This window comes from Lepidochelys olivacea (assembly GCF_965140295.1).
Source record: "Lepidochelys olivacea isolate rLepOli2 genome assembly, chromosome: 1".
NCBI lineage: Eukaryota > Metazoa > Chordata > Testudines > Cheloniidae > Lepidochelys > Lepidochelys olivacea.
The window spans coordinates 262,964,478-262,979,852 of record NC_140411.1 but is presented as its reverse complement, the minus strand read 5'-3'; the positions used below and the strand labels follow the sequence as shown (position 1 = coordinate 262,979,852).

The following is a 15,375-nucleotide window of genomic DNA, read 5'->3' as shown; positions in this document are numbered from 1 at the left end:
ACAGGAGATCAGATTAGATGATCACAATGGTCCCATCTAGCTTTGGAATCGATGAACCTCTGAAAAACTGCTCTTACCTGACAGATATTCCATATTTGCACCATTACAGCAGACGCTGTCAAAACCAGCTACAACATCACTGTTAAACAGTAGCCACATGGAGGTTTTTACCAGTATAACTATACTGGTTTCACTATAGCAGTAGAGATGCGTTAAATTTTTTGGATGAAGTTTTTTTTTTGACAAAAAAAATCCATAATTGGGTCAATCGCAACACCTTGAAAATTTGTGTTAAATGCGTCAAATTGTTTCAGCTGAAAAAGAATAGGAAAAATTCAGAAAAAGTCAAAATATTTTTATTTTTTTAATTCAAAATGACATTTCATTTAGAATTTTACTTCCATTTTATTAATTAAAAAAAGTAAAAACAAAAACCACACAAATGAAACAAAACGTATTGTTTCAGGTCAAATAAAGCATTTTGTTTGACCTGAAATGATTTTTTTTCTGTTTCCGCTTAGGTCAACCTGAAGCAAATATTTTATTTTAGTTTTTGTTAGTTTTTGGTTTGGCCACAGAACTGAAAAAATCAGTTATTTGCACAACTCCACATAACGGTATCATTATACCAGTGTATATGTAGACAACGCCGTAGGCTGCTATTAATGTATCCAATGTTAGCTACTCTTCCTGAGGGGACAGAAGAGCCCCCCTCAAGACTACAGTGAAGAATTGAGAAGGAGGAAGGGGGATATTGGTTCCAGTTTCTCTGTGTTTCATGAATGATGCAGATCCAACAGGGAGTGCTGTCTAGTTTTTTAATATATTTATAGTTTATATTTTTGAGTCACAGAAAAAAAGAAGGAGTGCAAGGGAAGGGTTGGCTTTAAGCAAACTACAGTAAAACCATCACACAAGTAGAAAGAATAATACAATAAACAGGGATTAAATGACTAAGATTTACACAGGAAATACATATGGTACAAAGGATAATAAGTTAGATGATTCACCTCTCTGCATATCAGATTCAGCAATCCAAATAGCAAAGTATTGACCACGGTTTCTATGTTTCATATTAGTAAGTTTATGTGGGGTCAGGCTACCACACGTTTTATTCAGCAATATGTGGGATTAGTGGTGTTTTGTTCCTGGCCTGCAATAGTGAACGTCGCATTGATGGTTTTTGTTGCTGGATGTTCATTGTTTAATACAAGTAAAGGAACAGACACAGAGAACCACACTCAGGCACGGCATATGCAGGTGTAATGCCATTTAAACCAGTGGCGTTGTACCTGCCTACCTCAAGGCTGAATTTGACCCACTGATTTCTGCAGGACAGCCTAAAACCAAATTGTTTTATTCTTGCTAAAGGTTCCTAAAAAATCAAGGTCCAAATTCAACTGTGGTTTAACTTCTGAGAAGTCAGTAACCTTACAAACCGGGATTACATTTGCCCCTGGACTCTACAGCAATCCCAGCAGGTATGTTATAAATAACAGCTGTTGAGTTACATTGGCAGCATGACTCTGTTTAGTGTTTCCCATTTGATAGACTTTGGGATTTTAACTGGGAGTGCTGTAAGATTTGCTGTTGCATCTTAAAATGATCAGCGCATAGTGACACGATAGAGGTTTATCTCCACAACTTACCCTGAAATCTGATTTGATTGCTAGCATCAGTTCTAAAACTATTATAATTTGCTCTTATTTATGTGCCACCAATGTGGGCTAGGAGCTTTGCAAACATGTGAGAAGAGAGCTCTCTGCCCTGGAGCATTCATAACCTAAGCAGACACAAAAAGGGACGAGAAAAGGGGGGGGAAGCTATACAGCATAAAAGCAAAGGGGCGGAACTGAGGCTTCCAACATATTGTTGGTTCCATGATTTTTCCAATATGTTTTCCAGTGTGTTCCATTTTCCCAGTTATCACTATATCTTTGGCTGTGCTGGACTTGTTTCTTAATATAGCAAATATTTTAATAATCGATTGTTCTGGTTGGCATCTTGAATCCAAAGTTCACGTCATTGAGTCTCTGCCATAATTGCTTTACAAACTTCAAAACACTTAGATAAAGTTATTTGAGCATAAGTTTTCGTGAGCTACAGCTCACTTCATCGGATGCAAAGCTTATACTCAAATAAATTGGTTAGTCTCTCAGGTGCCACAAGTCCTCCTGTTCTTTTTGTGGATACAGACTAACACGGCTGCTACTCTGAAACCTTAGATAAAGTTATTTCAATCTAAAAAAAAGTGCTTCCTAAATTGCTCTGCTGGGGAAACTTTAGCTCAGCTCAATGCAGATCTGGCAGCTCATGCCTGGGACACTTTATCTGGGGATGGCACACAGCTCGTAGGAATCGGGGGAATGTATGAGGATGTAGCACCCATCTTCCTGTGGCCTGGGCTGACCCTCAGGGATATGGAAAGTGAAATGCTGCAGGAGGGTTGCGAAGAAGAGAAAGAGCTCCTTCCTGGCCAGCTGCTCCCCCAGACACATGCGGCGACCTGTAAAAGAGAGAGTGAGGCAGGAGGAAGAGGGAGACCCCCAAAACAAAATGATACCAGGAAAGATCCTAGCGCAAATAATTAAACAATACATTTGTAAGCACCTGGAGGATAATAGCATTATAAGGAATAGTCAGCATGGATTTGTCAAGAATAAATCATGGCAAACCAACCTAATTTCCTTCTTTGATAGGATTACTGGCCTTGTGGACAGTTCCATGTGACATTCTTATAAGTAAACTAGAGAAATGTGGTTTAGATGAATTTACTAAAAAGTGGGTGCACAACTGGTTGAAAGACCGAACTCAAACAGTAGTTCGCAAACCATATGACTACTACTGTCATACTGGGAGGGCATCTCGAGGGGGTCCTCCAGGGGTCAGTCCTGGGTCCGGTCTATTTAATATTTTCCCTAATGACTTGGATAATGCAGTAGAGAGTATGCTTGTAAAATCTGCAGATGACACTGACGTTTGGTACCTCATGGGAACACCCTACATGTTCATCCTCATAAAATGATTGTGTGGTATCCAATGCAACGTTTGTCATGTCGGGTGTCTTCAGAAGACTCATGATGCACTGAGCATTGTTGTTCTAGTAATTTTTGTTGCAGTAATGTTATAGTAATGTTACAGGTTATCATTCCTGTATATAGTTATGAGGCTGAAAATGTATCCTCATGGCTTAAAATAAGCCCAGGCAAAAACTCTCTAAGAGCAGGGGGGCAGTTCACACCTCATCAGGGCATGCATGGGACAAACCCAGCCCAGCCTCACAGGAACAAAGGACACTGGCCTAGGCAGCAACAAAAGGATCTGTTGGACTCTCGAGTGAGTCACCCCCCTTCCTTTGGTCAGTTTGGGACTGTGATGAGGTAATGCTCACCTGACTCTGAAGGGGGGAGGGGGGGCAAAGCCAAGGGGGAAGAAAGAACATGATAAAAAGGAGAGACATTTGCCATGCTCTTCCTCTCTCTTCCACCTACATCTACAGACCAGTGGCAGATTTAGAGTTAGTGGGGCCCTGTGTGCAGTTTCATTTTGGGCCCCCCCCACATGGTGGGAGCATTCTCTCTTATCTTCCCCCAGCCCTGTTTTTCATTTTTCCCCCCTGCATTCTCCTCCTGGGACTCAGGGCTGGAGGTCCAGGCTCTGGGAGGGAGTTAGGGTGTGGGAATAGGCTGGGGGTGGAGGGTCTGCGTGGGGGTTATGGTGATGGAGGGGCTCAAGGTTGGGTTGCAAGGGAGGGAGTTAGGGTGTGGGAGCAGGCTGGGGCTGGGGGTGCAAGGTCTGGGTGGGAGTTAGGGTGCAGGCTAGGGATGGGGGGTCTGGCCAGAAATTAGGATGTGGGACGGGGCTCAGGACTGGGCAGGGGGTTGGGGTGCGGAGAACTTACCTGGGACAGATCCCATTTGGTGAGGGGGGTGCAGGTGAGGCCCTGTACTTGCCCACAGGCACCACCCCCTGCAGCTCCCACTGGCTGTGATTCTTGGAACCACCTCCCCCCCCGCCAGGGAGGGCCAGAACTCAAGGGCTTTAGGGGCTGCAGCCCAGGCTAAGTGGGCACCGGAGCCCTGGGCTGCAGCCCCTAAAGACCCACCCCATTTCTGAATCTGGTCATGTGAGCACGGGCTGGAGGACTCAGGAGAAGCAGGGGCAGCCACACAGCCAGAGAGAAGCGGTGGTTTCCCCTTCAAAGTGCCGCTTCTCTCCGGCTGGCTGCGCAGCTGCCCTGCGCTCCTCCTGAGTCCTCAGGCCCACATTCGCAGGGCTCCCGCCACCTGCACCTCCTGCCTGCTCCCCTGCGGCTGCAGGTGAGCCTCCCTCCCTGTTCTCCTTCTGCCTACAGCTTCTACCCTTGCAGCCCCCATCCTGTGGAGCATCCCCACTGTGGGGGGTGCGCTGCCTGAGTGCCCGGCCTTGGGGCCCCCTGTTGCTGGGGGGCCCCATGCCAGGGCACTGTGTGTTTCATGGTAAATCCGCCCCGCTACAGACATTGCCACCAAGCAACTGAAGCACTGATCAAAGGGGAGAGCCTGGCTGAAGAGCAACCAACCAGCCTGTGGTGAGAAGCATCTAAGTTTGTAAGGGCACTGAAAGTGTTAAGATCAGCTTAGAATGCTTTTTGCTTTTATTTCATTTGACCAAATCTGACTTATGTTTTGACTTATAATCACTTAAAATCTATCTTTATAGTTAATAAATCTGTCTGTTTATTCTACCTGAAGCAATGCATTTGGTTTGAAGCATATCAGAAACTCCCCTTGGATTAACAAGCCTGGTACATATCAATTTCTTTGTTAAATTGACAAACTCATATAAGCTTGCAGCATCCAGAGGGCATAACTGGACACTGCAAGATGGAGGTTCCTAGGGTTGTGTCTGGGACTGGATATATTGGCTAGTGTCATTCAGTTGCACAATCCAAGGAGCAGCTTACATGCCAGAGGCTGTGAGTGAACATCTCAAGAGTGGGGGTTCTCACAGCAGAGCAGGGTAAGGCTGGCTCCCAGAGACAAGGATTGGAATGACCTAGCAGATCACTGGTCCGGATAACACCAGAGGGGAACGTCAGAGACACCAAGCTGGGAGGGGTTGCAGGCACTTTGAAGGGCAAGTTTAAAATTCAAAATGATCTTGACAATTTGGAGACTTGATCTAAATTCAGCCAGATGAAATTCAATAAAGACAAGTGCAAAGTACTTCACTAAGGAATGAAAAGTCAAATGCAAAACTACAAAATGGGGAATAACTGTCTAGGTGGTTGTACTGCTGAAATGGATCTATGGCTAAGGTGGCCATACTGTGGCTCCTGAGACACATGTGGCTCTTCTAGTGTTAAAGTGCAGCTCGCGGAGCCTCCCACACCTCCCTCCCCATTCTCCACCTACCAGGCTGCAGTGGGGAGCTCGGGACCTCTTCCTTGCAGTGGGGTGCTGAGGTAGGGGCTTATGCCCAGTGAGGAGGGGAGTCTTGGTGCTCCTCACCAAAGGGTGTGTCTGCTGGGGCTTGGGACTTCAGCAGGAGTAGGACTGAAACTTCTGAAGGTGGTTGTATGTGGCTCGGAGGGTCAGTAAGTTTGGACACCCCCGGTCTATGGGTTACAGTGGATCACAAATTGAGTATGAGTTGTAAATATGATGTAGCTGTAAAAAAGGCTATTATGATTCTGCGGTGTATTAACAGGCATGTTGTATGTAAGACACAGGAGGTAATTGTCCCTCTCTACTTAACACTGGTGAGGCCTCAGCTGAAGAACTGTGTCCAGTTCTGGGCACCACAATTTAGAAGAGATGTGGACAAATTGGAAAGAGTCCAAGGAGAGCAACAAAAATTATCGAAGGTTTAGAAAACCTGACCTATGACGAAAAGTTGAAAAATCTGGGCTTGTATAGTCTTGAGAAAAGAAGACCGAGTGCCAACTTGATAACAGTCTTCAAATCTGTTAAGGGCTGTTATAAAAAGGATGGTGATCAAGTGTTCTCCAAGTCCACAGAAGGTAGGACAAGAAGTAATGAGCTTAATGTGCAGTAAGGGAGATTTAGGTTAGATATTAGGAAAACCTTTCTAGCTCTAGGGTATTTAAGCTCTGCAATAGGATTCCAAGGGAGGTCAAGGACTCCCTATCAGGAGCGGCAAAAGCGCCTTAAAAGTGTGGGGGCCACCGGCGCCCAAACTGTGGCCCTGCCCCTGCACAGTCCCTTTCTCTTGAGACCCCACCCCCCACACTGCCCCTTCCCTGTGGAGCCCCACCCTTGCGCTGCCCCTTCTCCCCAAGCTCCTGCCCTCGCACCACCCATTCCTCCGAGGCCCAGCTCCACTCTCGCTCCTCTCCGCCTTCTCCCCCATTGCTTGCCCTTACCTCTGTAAAAAGTGGGAGGGCAACAGGGCCATTGCCCCCACCCCCACCCCCGCACCCCAGGTCTCCATCACTGGAAGCGTTTAAAAACAGGACAAACACGTATCAGGGTACTTGGTCCTGCCTCAGCACAGGGGGCTGGACTTGAGGGTTTCTCGAGGTCCATTCCAGCCCTGCATTTTTTATGATTCTAAGTCACTGGGAGCAGCACTCCCACCCCATGAACAATGAACTGAACCAAAGGATCTGACCCACTTTGCCACTCTGCCATATATCACTAACGACTGCGAACACCTAATTCCAGAAAGTACTGCCTCACTGGAACACACCATTTCTCCATCTAGTCCAGCATCCTCTCCCTGACCGTGACCAGTACCAGAGAATTCTGAGGAAGGTTCAAGAAGCCCCGTAAGGAGCAGTTAATATTTGGCTTCTGCCCTGCAGCATGAGAACTGATGCCCTTTATTCATTTTAAAGATAAAGACATCTGTGACTCCTTTCCACAGTGATGGCCTCACCCAACTGCTCTGCCCTTGGATTTACCTGCAGAGAAAGGCAGGAAGGCCTCTTGCTTCACAAACTGCCCATCTGCATCCAGGAAGTGCTCTGGGTAGAACTGGTGGGGCTTCTCCCAAATCATTTCATCCTTCAGCACTGAGGACAAAACCGCGATGATGGTGGTGCCCTAAACATTCCCATTAACGTCCCCAAAACAAAAACAAACAGGTTATTTCAGGAGAATATAAACCATTGTCAGCTTTACCTTATGCTTCCTTTTACTATCATCTACAGTGAAAGAAAAGCCAGGCAGTTCTCTGTTGCCCTATTAATCAGATAATGGCACCACTTTCCATTGGAAAAGGCCTATCAATATAACATTTGTATATGTAAATGAGATTTCTACTTCCTTCAATGATATTAGCAGGACAAAATTTCCTCCCACTCCAGATCTCCCTAAATTTTAAACCAAATGAATTCTGTATAATGAGATTCAGTTGAATCTATACAGTTGGATCTACTGGTAGAAATACAAAAACAACAAAGAGTCCGGTGGCACCTTAAAGACTAACAGATTTATTTGGGCATAAGTTAACTCTCTTCTCTTCATGTGTCATTGTCACACTTCCTGCATCTGTAATCTTTACTCCATGAATTTGAAGAAGTGTTTTTTTACCCACAAAAGCTTATGCCCAAATAAATCTGTTAGTCTTTAAGGTGCCACTGGACTCCTCGTTGTTTTTGTGGATACAGACTTACACGGCTACCCCTGATACTTGCTAGAAATACAGTTCTCTGTGACGTTCAAGTCCTTTAGAATAGCATGCTACATAACGAACCTGTGACTTAGTAACTAAGTATCCTAGCAATATCCCTTAACAATCTGCATCTGGGCTGCATTAATTTTCCAGGGGTCACAATTGCTGTACCTTAGGGATGAAAAAGCCTTGAACTTCAGTGTCCCGGTACGTTGTGCGAGGCACTCCAGCAAAAACAACATCACAATAACGCTGAGTTTCATAGATCACAGCATTGGTGTAAGGCAAGTTCACTTGGTCCTCTATCTCGGGTGACCTGTCCCTGCCAATCACCTTATCAATTTCCTCATGGACTCTTCCTGAAAATATAGGAACACTTTATATAGCATGGAGTATAACAGAGTAGATGTAATAGACTATTAAGGGTCTGATCCAGTTACCACTGAAAACAGTTGAAACATTCCCATTAACTTCTCTTCTAAAGAGACCCTCTATCAACCCTTTATATTTGGCACGAATAGGTATTCCCATCCAAGAAACAGGTAACATGTATTCAGTGTAAATAAGTTTCCGTGCGTTATGTCTACATTAGACGCTTACACTGGCTACTACTTTGTTGACGTGAAAAATTCTAGCAGACTGCAGAAGCACAATTTCCATATCAGACACAGGGACAACCACTGTGGGGAGTGCGGGGGGATACCCTCCCTCCAGGATGTTGTCCTCCCCACCACTCTGGTCATGGAGTTAAAAATGCAAACGCTTTTCATCTTTCCCTTAAGATGTGCCCTCCTGCTGCTGCCCACCTCCTCTTAACGCCCCCCTGCACATCACCATTTTCACCTCTCCCCCTGCTCTGCACTGTGCTCGGGGCTGTACCAGTGTAAATATGACAAACTGCTGTGCTGCAGCCAGCCAAGCCTACAGGGGAAGGCAGAAGCACAGAGGCTGCAGCACCACTTAGGCCTGTACACTGGGAAATCAAGTCGGCCTAACTACGTCGCTCACAGGTGTGAAAAATCCACACAGGGAAACCTCGGAATTTCAGAAGCCCCAGGAGGAGGTGGGGGGCGGGGCGGGGAGGCGGGGGGGGGGTGACTGGGGAAGGAAGCAGGGGAAAGAGCCAGGGTGGCGGGGGTCGGGGAAAGGAGACGCACGCGAGCAGAGAGTAGGGAATGGGTGGGTGTGAGTTAGCTTGCGGAGGGAGGCTGACCTTTCTGTGGGGGGCAGTGAAGCGGGGAGAGGAACATGAGAGGAGAACGGAGGCTGCACAAAGGGGGTCAGAAAGAGCTCTCCCCAGCAGAGGGGTGGCTGAGGACTGTGTGTGGAGGGATGGCGTCTTGTTTTGGCAGAAGGCTCTGGAACACCAAGGCCAGGTTTAGACTACAGACCTATATCCATATAACAACATCGCTGAGCAACTAGTTATACCGACCTCACCCGCCGTGCAGACAGGACTCCCTGGGTCGCAGGCAGGTGTCTGCGGAGTGAGGTAGGGCAGCCTGCATGGAGGTATGTGTGTGAATGGAGTCGTTAGGGCAAGGGCCTGCCTGCGTGAGTGGGCTCTGAGGGCGTGTGTGGGGCTCGGTTTGGTCTGATTGATTGAGAGTGCGGGGGGGTTGGAGGAGGACGGCAGCTGAGCCAGAGAGTGATCTTTGTGTGGGAGGCCAGAGGGTGCGTGCGAGAGAGGTCTGGGGGACGGGAGGGAGCGTAAAGTGCCTGTGGGTGAGGAAGGACGGGGTGAAGGGTTTGGTCGGGGCTGCAGAAGAACGTGAGACTGACAACCTGGGGGAAGGAGGGAGGGAACACAAAGTAGGAAAGAAGAGGAAGGTAGATGCAATGGAGAAGAGAAGGAAAGAGAGGGAACAATTAGGACACAATGTCAAAAAATACTACTAAGGGGATAATAGACTGAAAATACAGAGCAAAACGTCTGCAGTGAGGAGATGACGGTGTGAAGGAAATGGAAAAGGGGAAAGAACAAATGTGAGGGAGACCAAGGATACTGTGTAAAGGTTTTGTTGTTAAGAAATATGATAAAATGTGCTGTGCAGGAGGGGACAAAAAATTTGCCTTGGGCCAGCCCTAGCTCCCAACTAACCCCTCTCCCATCATTGTGACTTCTTTATGTTCGACAAAATTCTCCCACCTGGTCCCCATCCATTTTGTTTTCCTGTTGTTGCACCTACGAGAAGTTGTACAGATGTGTCAGTTAATCGAGGCTTTTCATGATTCCCTCTATTTATTGTTTCAACCAATTTGTCTGTACTGAAGGAAGGTTCACTGGTCTGCATTTCCCCAGCCCAGTCCGAGAGGCTTTTTAAACCACCGTGACAATATTTGCTCCTCCAGTACGGTATTTGATCATTTCAGAGACAGCACGAGTTTGTTAGCAGCTCAGCCACTTCATTCTTAAAGTCCTTGGAATCTCTTGGAGATAAGCCAGCTGGTCTTGGTGGCACTTAAATGTATCCATTTATTCCAGAACCTTTTCTTTTGTTAATTCTATCTCTGACTATGCCTTGTGATCACTACCTGAAAATACATAGCAGAGGTAGATATCTCCCCAAAGGTTCGCTGTTGTAGTGAGGACTGATACAAAGAAACCATTTAGCTTCTTGTTAATGTCCTTATCCTCCTTGATCGTTCCCTTTCTTCCCTGGTAGTTCTGGGAACCAACCAATTCTCCCAGACATCCTGCTTCTGATATACGAAATAATGTGTTTGTTTTCATGTCTTTGGATATAAATTCTTTACATTTCCTCTCACCTCTCCTAATTTCCATGTTATAGTTTACCTCTTTACCTTCCTTTCTACTGGCATCACTTGGGCTGGATTCCATTGTATTTTTTACAGATACCTCTTTGGTCTGGACAACCAGGATGCTACTTAAGCAACCCTACCCTATCCTCACTTCTGACTCTAGCGCCTTTTTGACTGCCTTGTTCATTTTTAAAAGCCCCCTTGGAAAGTGCAAGTTTTTGGTTTGATTCTTTCCCTTCAGCAGTTGAACTTATTTATATGGTGGTGACACTTAGTGTCTGAACTTCTTGAATTAAGTCCTATGTGGTATTAGGACTAAGCTGAGTGCAGACTCTCTTTTTATGTGTTGGAGAAATAATTGTTTCAAGAAGAAATTGTGTAAAAGAGTTGAGAAAAGGTTTCTTCTTATATATCCCTGAAGTTGATCGGGGGTGGAAGTGAAAGGGGCCAAGATTTTCCAAAGTGACTAGTGCTTGTGGGCGACACAATGTGTAGGTGCCCGTTTTGACAAGAGGCCTGATTTTCAGAAAGTGCTGAGTAGCCACCCTCTGAAAATCACGTCCTTTTAAGGTATCTCAAGTTGAACACCCAAAAGCTGAGCTGCCCAAAATTGCTAGTCATTTACCGAATCTTGGCTTAAGCATTTGTGGCCAGAGAGAGAAAACTTAGCAAGGAGCTGCTGGAGACACAAGGTGCACTTAACAGTAGCAGTGGGTTTCTGTGAACATACTGAGATCTTTAACAAGGGCTTTCCCTCTCCTCATGAGATTTTGCTCTCCCCCTCAGCACATAATGCTCCATGATGATTGTGTGGACTTATCCCCTCCTCATTACTGTAGTTCTGTCCAACAGTAAATACTACTGACTGTACTCCAGGAGGTCACATCCGAAAGACAAAAGCATCTATAAGTAGAAAAATACTGGAAACTTGTCAATGGGAGGTACAGGGTGTGAGGAAGCTCTGGCACTCCCAAACTGCATCACTTACTTTGGACATCAGGATAGCAAAGCATGAACAGCAGTGCCCAGCACAGGGTTACAGTGGTGGTTTCAGTGGCGGCACCAAACAGGTCAAAAACTGTAAAGATCAGGTTGTCCTCACTGAAAGTGCTCTCTGGGTCCATTTTAGCCTGAAGGAAATAACAATAGACTTGTCATACAACTTGGGTTTGTTGTTTTTTATTTAATTCACCCTACTAGCTAGGAGCATACATTTGGGTGTATAACGCATTTTCCAGACGTAGGAGTCTGAGGCCCTGTTGCCCCACACCTGGTGTGATCATTGACACCCATGCAGAGTGGAGGAGGATGCCTGATCAGAATGATAGCATTTTACACTCCCTTTGAACTGGTGCACATGTTTATACAAGGTATAGGGCAGTCAGGAGACAGGCCCACAATCCTGAAAATCTTCTTAGTAGGGATTAGAATTCAAAATATGAATGAGTTTCAAGATTCTTCCTTGACTGAGAAGAGCTAAATAAACCAGCAATTCATGCATTGATCAAAGGTAGAGTCATTAAGGTTTCATGAAGTATGGGAATGAAATTTGAAATATTTTTGCATTACTTTCAAGGCTCATAATACTAGATTTCATAGAAGCACCAAAAAGCAATGGGAAGTCCAAAGGAAAATATAATAAGGATATTTTAATAGCTTAAAATCATTGACTTACTTCTTGTGGGCAAGAAGAAAATAGTGGATCTTTAGAAGGGATTTGGATGAAGAGAAGGCAATGGCTTAGTAGACCAGAATTTGGAGGGTGTTTCAGTGGTATGAAGTAGCATGAAAGAAGACACAGAGAAAACTGTGGGAGAATTAAATGAGTAAGGCATTGAAAGACCACAGGTTATGGGGGTGATGCATTAAGAGACTATGTCCAAGATATAATGTGGGTTGTGTAAGACTTTCAAGACAAGGACAAGAGATTTAAATCAGATGTGATAAACAAGAAGGAACCAGTGAAGCAGAGAAAGAAGCAGCAAGATTTGAAATTGGATGTGTGCAGGGGGAGGAGAGGAAGGATTCATAGAGAAACCTAATTTTATGATCCTGGCTGAGCAGGAAGATGGGAGAGGGGTTTTGGAAAAAAGTAAGAATCTCATTTTTAGCTATGTTAAACTTACACAGTGGACAAATCACCTCGGAAGAAATGTCAGAGGGACTGAAGTACAGGACTCCTTAGCGAGAGATGGGTCAGGAGAGCTGAGCTTGGTTTGCTAGTTATGAGCCTCGAGATGAAAGTTGCAACTGTGTAAGCAGATATGGTTCCTCAGAGTTACAGTGTAGAGGGAGCGGGCAAGGGCAGAGGCTTTAGGACTTCCACAGACAGTGGACGAGCAGAGGAGGATCCACCACAGAGAATGCTGAAGCAACAGTTGGGGAGAAACTACTGGGGAGATGGTTCGCCAGATACAACAAGAAACTGCTAGGCATGAGCTCCAAATCAAAAAAGCAATGGAAGAACAGCAGAAACTGTATCATCCTGAAAAGCCAGCTCCTCTCAACAGCAAAGATGGGGATAGAATCTATCCAGTTTGTAAAAATGTTGGTATGTTGTTTGACTCTAAGCAGTTGTCTGTGTGAAACCAAATATACCCCAGCACTGACACCTTTTATGAAAATGCTTTTACTGTGAGCTCAGGTGAAGGTAAACCCCATAACTTGTGCAGAGAATATAAAAAATCAATGGTAAAAGCTGTTTAGGGCAAATTACAACTTTTAACATCACTCTAGTTAAAGATTTCAGAGTAGCAGCCGTGTTAGTCTGTATTTGCAAAAAAAAAAAGGAGGACTTGTGGCACCTTAGAGACTAACAAATTTATCTGAGCATAAGCTTTCGTCTTTGTCAAAGAGGAAGATTATTTACCAGATAAATGTGTGAATATTGTAATCCTCTATGAGTTTCCTGTAAGTTTGCCTTTAGCCAGAATCCACTGTGAATAGAATGGTAATAAACATGAAGTTATAGCTGGTGTAAGGAAGTTATTGCCTAAGGATCTTTTGATTGGGGTTTATATTAAAGCTTTGTTCAGTCAAGTTAACTAGTCACAGGAAAGAAATAATCCTGACTTTGTGTCTATTAGAGACAATGATTTGCCTATGGAGGGTTTCTCCAAATGTTTGTCTGGGGAAGATAGCTGTTTGTCTGTGCAGAAAAGCAGGGTATATGTGGAAGAAATTTCTCAGTATTTGTCTAGTATCTCAGAAGTGAATCTAAAATTAGCTAAAGCACAGAGAGAACTCATTGGTCAGGAAAAAGTTTCTCTGGAGCAGATTAAACTTGGTGGTCAGGTTAAAGTCCTAATTGAGGAAGAAAAAGGTAGATTTTTTAGGGGTGATGGATTGTTGGCAAGTAAAGTTTGTGAAAGTAAGCCTGAAAAAGTGAGAAGTGATTTGCTTAAAGTATCTCAGTATAATGTGGAGAACAGCAGTTTATCTGTTGGGAGTGGCAACCTGCCTGTTAAGGAAGGTGTCCCACTTTCCAGGTGTGTATCTGAAATCAGCCATGGGTGCTGGGACAAAGGAAAGGGTATTTCCAATGGTTTGTCAGTTTTAAATAGCAGCAGCACGCCTGCTGAGAGAAAGTTTCTTTCCCGTTCTTTGTCTGTGGAGCAGACAGAAAATGCTTCTCAGTTTATGCTACTTGAGAATTTGTCAGTTGTCCCAGAGTTGGTTCTGGATACAACTAAAGCCCAGGATGGAAATGTTGCTAAGTTTGTGTCTGCTGGGGAGAATGGCATTGTAAGTAGTTTGCATCCAGTTAATGTCATAACTGAGTCCCAGGGACCAGGTGATTCTGGTGCTTCTATTTTGCCTGTTGCTAGTGTGTTGCTGGGTAAAGGTGTGACAACTCGGTTTAACCAGGTTGATATCATAGCCAGGGCACAAGGAAAGAATGAAGGTGATTTGATTGGCAGTGTGGAAACTTGTAACAAGAAGGAAATTATTCCTAAGCTTGTGTGTGTGGCAAAAGGAAGGGGAGTGCCTCTAACCTTTTATCTAGTAAGTCTATCAAATTGCCTAAAAGGGGTTATGTGAAAATCCTCCTAATGTGCCAGAGATGATTCTGGGTGTAAGTGAAACTCGGAAGGAGTTTGTTGTGGCTTCACAGAGCAATGCTTTTGTAGAGCAAGAAAAAAATGGATTGTTGCTTAGAAAGATTCCTGAAGAGAAAAATCTTCCTGGTAGTCTTTGCAATCAGTTTGCTGCAAATGAGGGGTGTGGTGAAAGTGATTGGGCAACAAAATCGCAAATGAAATTTAATGTGGATAAATGTAAAGTAATGCACGTTGGAAAAAATAACCCCAACTATATATACAATATGATGGGGGCTAATTTAGCTACAACTAATCAGGAGAAAGATCTTAGAGTCATCGTGCATAGTTCTCTGAAGACGTCCAGGCAGTGTGCAGTGGCAGTCAAAAAAGCAAACAGGATGTTAGGAATCATTAAAAAAGGGATAGAGACTAAGACGTAGAATATCTTATTGCCTTGTATAAATCCATGGTACGCCCACATCTTGAATACTGCGTACAGATGTGGTCCCCTCATCTCAAAAAAGATATACTGGCATTAGAAAAAGTTCAGAAAAGGGCAACTAAAATGATTAGGGGTTTGGAACGGGTCCCATATGAGGAGAGATTAAAGAGGCTAGGACTTTTTAGCCTGGAAAAGAGAAGACTAAGGGGGAATATGAAAGAGGGATATAAAATCATGAGTGGTGTGGAGAAAGTGAATAAGGAAAAGTTATTTATTTGTTCCCATAATATAAGAACTAGGGGCCACCAAATGAAATTAATGGGTAGCAGGTTTAAAACAAATAAAAGGAAGTTCTTCTTCACTCAGCGCACAGTCAACCTGTGGAACTCCTTGCCTGAGGAGGTTGTGAAGGCTAGGACTATAACAGGGTTTAAAAGAGAACTGGATAAATTCATGGAGGTTAAGTCCATTAATGGCTATTAGCCAGGATGGCCAAGGAATGGTATCCCT

At 44.6% G+C, this 15,375-nt stretch overlaps 1 protein-coding gene across 1 annotated transcript in view; it reads right to left on the bottom strand.

Annotated features, from left to right (window-relative positions):
• Nucleotides 1-807: 807 nt before the first annotated feature.
• LOC311520540 (cytochrome P450 2D15-like) overlaps nt 808-15,375 on the bottom strand; it is a 35,073-nt gene continuing 20,505 nt past the window's right edge. The window contains exons 6-9 of the mRNA XM_084628082.1: nt 11,372-11,513; nt 7,792-7,979; nt 6,908-7,049; nt 808-2,506 (exon numbers count right to left, since the gene is read on the bottom strand). Coding sequence (XP_084484208.1) covers nt 2,328-2,506; nt 6,908-7,049; nt 7,792-7,979; nt 11,372-11,513 — 651 coding nt within the window. The 3' untranslated portion in view covers nt 808-2,327. The remainder of the gene's footprint in view (nt 2,507-6,907; nt 7,050-7,791; nt 7,980-11,371; nt 11,514-15,375) is intronic.